Source organism: Crassostrea angulata, chromosome 5, assembly GCF_025612915.1.
Source record: "Crassostrea angulata isolate pt1a10 chromosome 5, ASM2561291v2, whole genome shotgun sequence".
NCBI classification, from domain to species: domain Eukaryota; kingdom Metazoa; phylum Mollusca; class Bivalvia; order Ostreida; family Ostreidae; genus Magallana; species Magallana angulata.
This window is the reverse complement of record NC_069115.1, coordinates 54,695,478-54,705,852: the sequence shown is the minus strand read 5'-3', so window position 1 is coordinate 54,705,852 and position 10,375 is coordinate 54,695,478. Positions and strand designations below refer to the sequence as shown.

Sequence of the window (10,375 nt, the reverse complement as noted above, 5' to 3'; positions counted from 1 at the left end):
AAAAGAATTAAAATAGCAATTATTTTTTTCAGATTATTCATTATTAAAAAATGTATATCTTCCCGCCAAGCAAAGAGATAATTTACTTAATGATTTAGGACACCCAAGCATACTCTTGTATATAGACAGGTCATGAAATTGTACTCGATAATTTGAACCCACATAATCGTTTTGTAGCAATCTAATTTTTTAAAAGCAAACACTTCAAGCTCATTATACCTACTAACATTCTTTTGATCCATATAAATAGATTGTCAAAACCTAGCTAACAATATTTATCTTATTCATTTTTGTCAATTTGCAAGTTCGAAAATCCTTCCATTAAACCTAATTAGGTATTGTATGATAAACTGCACTAACACGAAATTCCACAGCATGCTCTTTGTTTCCCTCTTCTGTGTTTTTACAAATACTGACTGGCATTTCATATTCAGTTACTGCTGAAGTTGGAATTGACCTCTCATATGTAGATTGAGTGCTTCTTCGATTTTTGTAGCTGAAATGATATTGACTTTGAATTTTTTGTAAAACATCTAGATAATACAAGTTTACTAAATAAGTACAAACTATGATTGACAAATATACTGTAAGCAGTGTGAAAATATTTTACAAGAAACTTACCTTTCAGTTTCATATAGAAAATCGGGTTTGTTTGATTGATATCGGAAAATGCTTTATGCTTTACGATTTTGAGAAAAGAGCGGTTTTCATTGAAAATAACTTTTTATTGCGTTCGGTCCAACGGTCAAATCATTGGAAGGTTATTGTACGAATGGTTACCTCATATATTATTTTGTGATGCACAGTAATGAACTTATAAAAAAAGAGATAAAAGTTGAAGTAATGGCATTTATTTTTATTTACATTATTTCATCGTGTTTCGAGTTCCAGCAGAGACCATTTGAGTGTTTGGTTTAATAAATCATAAAATATGATATGGTAGTTAATCACCTGAAACGGTTATAACTGAATAAAAGTTATTGTATGATTCTTATATTAATGTTTAATCCATCCGTCTTACCATTTAAAATAAAACAATACACCGATCAAGCAAATGGAGACGATTCCCAACACAACAGCCATGACAATGATGGTTGTCGATGTTCCGGAAGTAGGCTCATCTGTAAATCAATATTGGTTGTAGATGTAAAGTTATTTTTAACATAATCATCAAAACATTTATATCAATGTCGAACTTTTTTATGAATATAGCCAAATTAGATAAAAAGATTCGCATAACTTTTTAATTGTAACTTTGCAAGGGTGACAAGGACCTTACAAAATGTAGTTGTATCTGAACGTAAAATATATTCGTAATAATCGAGATTCACTCTAATAATCATGTTTTGAAAGTGGAATGACACTTGCATCCTGATTGAAAATCATCACTTTGTTTTTGTTGCAACGTAGAATTGACTCTATTTCGTATCATTAAAATCGGCACATTTTGAGTACTTGTTCATCTACTACAGTAGCCGATGTTTTTAAGATTTCACCTTTTTATCATATAAATTGGTTGTAAAGTTCCAGGAAAAGAAAGAAAATGTTTATATTTTGTTTAATTTGATACAGGAAAAGTATGTGAACAACAATTTTTCAAACGCATTGCCAATAAATGCACTTTGTAGCAAGAGAGGCCAAATTTATTTTATTATACATTCATGATAAATACTTAAATCTGATTTGTGTAGACGCAGTTGATAATCTGTTCTATTATCCTCAGCGTTAGCAACACACTTGGCAACGGGTAACATTATATAAATAGTGCCTGTTTGGGAGGGTAACAGTTGAAATTGACACCCAGAGAAAATCATTGTCGACCGATGCAAGCGGAGGTTGACAATGGTTTTCGAAGGGTGTCAATTTCAACTGTTATCCTCCCAAACAGGCACTATTTATTTTATTATACTGAATGTCTTAGTTTTATATATTTTTTTTTTTACAGATTTTATGTAGAAATGACGTGAATTCCACGGCGAACCGTACGCGCATAATTTACGCGCATGTAACAATTCGTTGTGTTAACCGTTGCTAAGTGTGTTGCTAACTCTGAGGGTAATAGAACGGATTATCAACTGCGTCTTAACCAATCAGATTTCAGTATTTAACATGAAAGTAATATAAATCTAATTGTTACATTCGCGTAAATTATGCGTGTTCGGTTCGACGTATAATTCACGTCATTTCTACATAAAAGCAGCCCAGTTTTCTTTAAAATTAAGACACTCAGTATAGTTAAAAAAATAGTGCCTGTTTGGAAGGGTAACAGTTGAATTTGACACCCCTCAAAAACCATTGTCAACCTCCGCTTCGCGTCGGTTGACAATGGTTTTCTCAGGGTGTCAATTTCAACTGTTAACCTCCGAAACAAGCACTATTTATATAATGCCAATTCTCTAAAGGATATCTTAGTTTTATGTTTAGGATCCTTTATTTTGGCAACACAAAAGTAATATCTTAAGTTGGCAATAGCCTTGCATTTAAATTTTTGAGTGTAAAAATGTTATGAGAAACGCATATTCACGATCTAAACATTCACATTCTTGGAACCTAAACAACGTCTATAAGCTGGTAGTCCTCCGCCTGTCTCTTCTATCTCTAAATCTTAACGTTGCAAATTAAAAACTCATAATATTTAACATAAGTTCTTCTGTCATCGATGACAAAGCATTCGACCATGAAAGTTTACTTTTTTATTTACACAATCTGACACAGATAAATAATTTCCTTATATTAACAATCATCATAACCCACAATGTCTATGAAGATCAAGTTTTAATTTGCTAGCGTTTGACTCTGCTAAACTTAGCGAGTATCTATCTCCCGATTAAAAAAATCAGATTGACGATCTGGGAGCTACAGTTCAGTACATGTGTGAAGAAATTAATGGTACAGTAATTATTTGAAATGAATTTGTGTGGAAATAAAGGTTAATCAGTCCAAAAGTAGCTTAAAATTTTGTCCGCCGAAAATTGCAACTTTTTTTTTTTACTTGTACGGAACTGTAGCTCCCAGATTTTCCATGTAACACTTAGAGTGTCGAAACGTCGATTAGAAACTTACCTTTATTACCATTGTATGAAGGGTTCTTACTTTCATTAGCAGCTGGTTTAAATCTGTTCCCTGCAATGACCACTTTCATTAAATGATATATTCACACTTTATCGTCGGAAATGAAATTTTTTAGATGTTGCTTGGAAATTAAATGTCCCTGACCTGATGATATGGTAGAAATTTTATTTTCATAATCTTGGGAGTATAAGGGCAAATCGTTTCCACACAACGAAACATTTTCAGGCTGGGAGCTTCCACAAGTCACAATTACATCTACAGTTGATATCGTGGCTACAACAATGGTATGTTCTCAAGTTGAAACAGTATTATACAGTAAGTTAAGCTAACAACAACAGATACCTCAATCTGAAGTTTTATTAAAACAATAATAAATAAGGGAGATCTAATCTTTTCCATATTGAGTGGTTTCCTTTCTCACCTGTTACCTCCAACCACACCTGAGTGGGGAAAACTCCAGGCTGATTGTACAAAGACACTCTGACATAAGGCGAGGAGCTATGAAACACATCTCGGAAACCTTTCTGGAAATAATTGGGCTGGCACCTCAACGACTGGGACGTCGCTGTGTCCTGAAGCATAACCAGGCTTTGGGGCTCACATGAAGCGATATCGTTGTAAGAATGGAGTCTCAAATCAATCACACGAAACTTGAGTCTTGCTGGAGAGTCACAGTCAGACGTGGTGATGACGCAGTGACATACCTGGGGATTTCCTATAGCACTCCTGTAGACAGAGCCATTGTACAAAAGGGACACTGATTTGCCTTGCCGTGAAGCTTCTGAACATATGTCTATAAAGGTTTCCTCTGAAAATTAATTAATATTATAATGGTAGATATGACTCGCTCAACTTTAGACTTTAAAATTCATGTCACTGTCTTTTAGGATTGAAGTCGGACATTTTACCACATCAGTTTTGTCATTTATATTAAACAATGGTAAAAAATGGGAACTTAATTAAAGTCTTAAAAGTTTAAAAGTTTTGTGTGTGTAAAATTGTTATTCTACTTCATAATTTCACCAAAAAACGTTTTATACTGTCTAAGTAACAAATGCATCTGGAAATAGAACAATTTTAAGTAAATTCTTAATTTTTATAGGGAATAGTCACAATGGAAACTAAATATTTTCAAATTGTATTTTTTCTTATTTCTAATGTTTACAATGCCTAACTAAGGTACATACGAAAGCCGAGAAGGATCATTCGAGATTCGAGATTCGAAATACGAGATTCGAAATACGAGATTCGAGATTCGAAATTCGAGATTCAATATCTAAATTAACCAATCAAATCATGGATCTGAAACCTGTATCCTAGCAACATCAAACTGTTCTAAATAAAGATCATTCGTACATGCTCTTTCCTACAAATAAATGTCTTAATAGCTCTTATATAGTGGTTATAAAATGGTTAAATTAACATTGATGAATTAACCCCACACAGTATAAACAATTAAATTAAAAATAACACTGTTGACTTTGTGAATCTAAGTGGTTTTGTTTGCCCTGTATGTATTTCCCCGCGAACAATTTTAACCCGAAGTGTATTCGCCCCAACTGTGTAAAAATCGGCTCGCGAAGAAAGATCTGTTTAATCTAAATGTTTTAGCTATGAAACGAAATTCAAAAAAATAATCGACATGTCAAAATATAGGTTATGATAAAGTTTTAAACCATAGAAGATATAATGATTTACAACCTCAAAGACAAAAATCCAGATAAGAATAGTGTATTGTAGGGTATGGCAATGCCATTGTCGATACGAGAGAGAGAGAGAGAGAGAGAGAGAGAGAGAGAGAGACAGACAGACAGACAGACAGACAGACAGACAGACAGACAGACAGACAGACAAACACAGAGAGAGTTTTGTAGTGTCAAATTCAGTTTGATTTAGAATTTGAAATTGATTTGATTTGTTACAAGCATATATAGAAAATAAAATTAAGCCTCTAAAACGAGAAAAGAGAGGAGGTAGCTAGGGTAGGGCAGACCAACTAGCAAGCTTTAATTTTAACGGTGTAAGCGCACCTGTGATTTACATCGACTCTCTCTCTCTCTCTCTCTCTCTCTCTCTCTCTCTCTCTCTCTCTCATCACCTAGCATTTCCTTTTCCGTAAGGGGGCTTGGGGTATTTGTGATGTCTTTACATTAGCTAGCAAAAATGATAAAAAAAACCATGAAATTTTCTTTACATTGTGTGCGGATGTTGTACGCCAATAATCTGTTTTCAGTATATACATTTCAAGAGGGGGGGGGGGGGGGCGCGGCTATATAGTCCTAAATAATTTGTCAGTTATTCTGTCCCCACTTTGTTTTCTCTTCGTTTTCCAGGTTTTTTTTATTTGGCTCAGCAAATTAATATAAAACTTTCTGTGTAGCTCCATCACGATGCACTGTAGATAAATTATGAGTAGTTTTACTTTTGATAAACAGGTACATATCCGTACTTGAATTTTAATTTGACTCTAATAATCGGATTTAATATTCCAATAATTATAGGGTAGGAAAGAGTAGACGGGACTTTTTTGCGCATATTCTACTGTACCATTCATTCAACACAGGTATTAGCACTCATCGAGTTCGACTTGCTTTCCTTTTCTTTCATCCACTGGATCTATTAATTTTTGAAAATATTTTGAATTTATGGCCTGATTATATATTAATTAGAGCTGCGCTGGTGCATATATTTACCCAAATGGACCAAAATATAACCAAATGAATCTAAAAGTTTTGACAAAATTAGTTTTAAACGTACGAACTCTTTTTTTCAATTATAATCGGGTATGTTCTTTAGAAAAATCTTGAACCACACACATTTTAGCAAATAAAACGACAATTGTTTCATTTTTTTATGGGGAGGGAGGTGGTGCCGGTAAAGTACATGTATTGCTTGTGGCAGTTGTGCTATACTCTCATTTGTTATAATAGGTAATACTACATATTGATATAAAATGAAAGTTTCCAATTACACTGTACATAGCTTCTATCACGCATTTTGACCCGTGCGATAGTTTAAAACAATTTTTCAAAGCATTTAATGTAATTCAACCGATCATTTTTGAAATTTAATTTTCTGGATCCCCGCCTGATACGTCCGCCTTCTAGTATATTAGAATTACATGTACGTTGACCATATGTACACATTAACTTAATCGGCTATGTTATGGGACGATAACATTTTTTATCAATGTTTTTGCACGGTATGTAACAAATAACAGCCTATTTGTGGGTTTTTGCACTGATTATTTGAGATAATTTGCCGCCATCTTTTATGCATTCCACACACCACTCATAGTTTCTTTATTTGGTGTTCTGTGTGTATGGCGACAAATTGGTAAATTTGCACCACTCACCTCTTGTAGCTTCATCCTGATTACATTTTATCTGGCTAAGTGTAATGTAGTAGTATATTAAATACACACATCTTTGTTTGCAGTGCTTATTTACATCTTTAGAGATTTACTTACAAAAATGTCATTTGTATGACTTGTATGTAATTATTGTCAATTTTGGTGCGGGGGGGGGGGGGGGTTAGGAAACTACAGAGAAACTTAACTTGGCTGTGAAACATATGCTTTTATTCTTTCTTGTTGATATATCAATTGATGAATTATAACAATATATATGTACAACAATTAAGTTTGAAATATTCATGCACAATCAAATAAAGGGTTTTACTGTTCTCTGCACAAGAAATCGGCAATGTAAACAAATTGGCACCCTATCATCCCTACCTTTAATTGTAGAGAGTAGGTATCCTTCTATATTAAAAACAATTCCAAAAGTAAGACTCATAATAAGTTGTTTACTGAGGAAAAGGAAAAAAAAATGTATTTATTAATAATTCCGTATGATGTGATAATATCTCAATGATTTGTACTAGTGTATCACTGAATGCATACATAGAAACGATAAGTAATGCTTATATTTATTAGTGAAACAGGACAGATTATTCACATTTAGATTATTTAGATACATATACTAATCTTCATGCGGGGATCTAGAAAGGAGGGGGTCAGGGGATCTGGACCCCCTCCTCGGGAAAATTGGAGCTTATTAAATTTACATAGTAAAATTTTTTTAAATTGGCCTAGGACCCCCTACAGAAAAAATTAGCTACGCTTATGAAGTTCTCTACCATAACCGCATTTTTACACAAAAGGGGTGAATAAACCCGGGTTTTAAACTATTATTGGTGGTGAAATACCTTAGGTTTCAAACGCAGCAGGTGGAAATGCACCAGGGCAAACAAAATCACTTAGATCCGCGAAGCACACTGCATTATTACTAGTCTACTTAGATATTCTGTGTAAAAGTAAATACAAATAATTATCTAGTTAGGTAGGGAGAAGTGAAGATAGCATTTATTTGTATATAAGAGCATGTACGTATGATTTTTATTTAGAACAGTTTGATGTCGCTAGGATACATATTTTCAGATCCTTGATTTGATTGGTTAATTTAGATATTGAATCTCGAATTTCGAATTTCGAATCTCGAATCTCGTATTTCGAATCTCGTTTTTCGAATCTCGAATCTCGAATGATCCTTCTCGGCTTTCGTAGGTACATGTATTTCAAACGGTAAACCAAAATGTTGATGCATACGCGGGACACATAGCTGACAATTCCTTGTTATGTAAACAACTATTGTGCCATGTTTTGTTTTATTTACTGGTAGAGGCATAGTTTAACGATTTCTATATATGTAAGATAATTAGACACCCAATGTTTTGTAACTTTTTTTCCAAATGGTATTTTCTATTTAGTTATGTAAAAAATCACGACTCAAACCTTGTTTGAATAACAAATAATTGGTCAAAATCTACTTCTGATGTACCAACTTTGGATGACAATTTTATTTACCTTATTTTAGCAGTGAAGACTTTGAAAAATGAAAAAAAATCAAACTTACGAGAAATACAAGAAAAAATAAACTTAAGAGACATACAATGAAAAATATAGATTGCTCACATGATTGGGTTATATTTTGGACATAGTGTCAATTGATGTATGTTGATAAAATTTTTTTACTGTTTAAATTACCTCGAATACAGCTGAAGGAGGCTGAGATATAGTTACTATAATTCCTGTAACTGCAGTGTGCTCCAAAGTCTACCGATTCCGCTCTGAACCACCCACAGTTCTGGTACCCCGAGCAATTGTTAAACACGCCAAAAGCCTTGCTGTAGGAGAACGGCTGACCGCAGTCGCCTCCGTTATAGCCACAGCAATTCTTGCTGCTCTGACACATCATATCTGGGTTCTGTTTGAAAGTTGGACACTGTGTCGAGGTCTCCTTTGCGTGGTAGGTCAGATCGCGGGGAGCCACCCTCTTTCCTCGGGGACAGTCCATACTGTAGCTGACGTCACAATGCCCAACACAAGCTGTGGCGATGTGATTGTCCTCCTCATTCAAGGCTGATATCATTATTAAAAAGTCAAAATGAATTGTAATGCTACCATACTATCACATAATCGTTCTGTTTTTGTTATATTAAGTAAGACGTGTTAAAAAAATTTATAGGACCATTGAGATTCAACATTATTATTGTATAATAAGTTATGAGTGTGGTTAATCACTAAGATATCATGGTTCACTTTTTCCCCATATGAACAAAAACCTATTTACAAAATAAATTTTTGTTGCAAATCAGAACAACCAGATAATAACAAATTGTACTTCCGATTTCGATAACAATAGGAACGATAAAAACCAAAACCATACTTAGTTTTTACCGTGTTTTTTTTCAAATCATATTAAAATAAAAGATGTTATGGAATTTTTGTGAAATTTTGACAACGAAACAAAGATCACCTCACATAGACTTTTTGGGTTTCATTAACATATATGTTGGATTTACATGCATTTTAGCATATCATTTATAAGTTAACTCATCGATTAAATGTTTAATTGTATTATTTCTCATGATGAAAATTGATCCTGGTGATTAAAACACGCTGATTTTTCTCAAGCGACATAAAGTTCCCAAAATTTTGATGACCACATGATACAACAATAATTGTTTATATCATTCCGAAATACAGAAATACCGAAAATACAAAAGGAAAGAAAAATGAGTATTCGTTTTTTACGTTTTGATTTGATCAGGGTTAAATGATCTACAATAACTTGAACATTTTGAACATTTTTAAACATTTACCTGCATCATTGAGACTCCACATCGCTGACATAACAATGGCAAATTGGACGGCTTTAAAAATTGCCTCACTCATCATTTCGTCAATTGATCGCAGGACTCCAAACTAATAGAAACTACATGTAAAAATATGTTCCTTGTATGGATGGATGCTTCTGTATACAAAGATATTAAGGGGAATTATATAAGCTATCACAACAAAGCAAACAGTGCGATTGCAGTGCACTTACAAGGTTTAAAACCTCAAACTCTGATGAAGTAGTTTTGGTTATGTTTAATACATGACGTTCTCGTTGAATTCTATTTGTTTTGAAAATTCATAGGAAATACCAATAACATCTTTTTACTCATGCATCCTATATTTTTAAAAACGAAATTTTTTAAATAATATGTTTATAATAAGTATTTTTCCTTCTTCACAGACGATCTGTCTGAGTAAGTCTGGGTAAAACTTTAGTTTAATGAGGCGTCCCAAATATCTTCGCAGAAACAAAAACTACTTAAGAACTTAAAAGTCTCACATATTGTATAACCAAGCCGATAATGACATTTGTTTTAGGTACTACACCACCACCACAAACGGATTAGTATTTGAAGATTGGCGAAGTTGTTTTTTTTCCTTGATGTCAGGTGAGTCTGCTCCTTTACCCCTTTCGATAAAAAAAAACCGCGATTCTACGTGACAGAGTTTTTAATATTTTTTTCCGCTTTGGAGTAAGTTAATCTGGACTAAGTAAAGGTCGAAATTTTTCTTCCTCAAGTTTAGTTTAAAGTAATCCGGGTTGATCCTATTTCAATTTACGAAAACGTAGAACATAATCCGACGCTGTAATATGTAAACTCAATTTAACAGAGAAGAACTGATCAAAATAAGGTTTTTACAAAAGTAAACAGGAAATTAAAGACTCACTGTACATTCTACAACTAAACATTCGATAAGTTAGAAACTAATTGAGTTATTTGCATTAAATTGTACGTTTTGCCTACTTAAGCGAAGTATTACATGTATTTAATCATCAATTATAAAACCGTAACTTAAGATGATTCATCATTAGACGATTTTATAATTTATTAAAATAGAAGATATGTTGATGGGGGTGTTACGATAGATTTGCTATTAGCTAGCGTCTTGGTTATTTAT

The 10,375-nt window shown here is 33.3% G+C and overlaps 1 protein-coding gene across 2 annotated transcripts; it reads right to left on the bottom strand.

Annotated features, from left to right (window-relative positions):
- Positions 1-233: 233 nt before the first annotated feature.
- On the bottom strand, positions 234-10,109 carry LOC128185598 (uncharacterized). 2 transcript variants are annotated; one of them, XM_052855187.1, is made up of 8 exons: positions 9,465-10,109; positions 9,238-9,340; positions 8,120-8,494; positions 3,494-3,880; positions 3,217-3,345; positions 3,064-3,123; positions 1,022-1,121; positions 234-496 (listed from the first exon to the last, which is right to left on the bottom strand). In XM_052855187.1, exons 2-8 carry the CDS (start codon positions 9,311-9,313, stop codon positions 328-330), a joined length of 1,296 nt encoding a protein of 431 aa, XP_052711147.1. In that variant the 5' UTR covers positions 9,314-9,340; positions 9,465-10,109; the 3' UTR covers positions 234-327. The 2 variants fall into 2 exon arrangements, with proteins under 2 accessions (XP_052711147.1, XP_052711148.1); XM_052855188.1 differs by lacking the exons at positions 3,064-3,123; positions 3,217-3,345 and having other exon boundaries at positions 9,238-10,109.
- Positions 10,110-10,375: the final 266 nt, after the last annotated feature.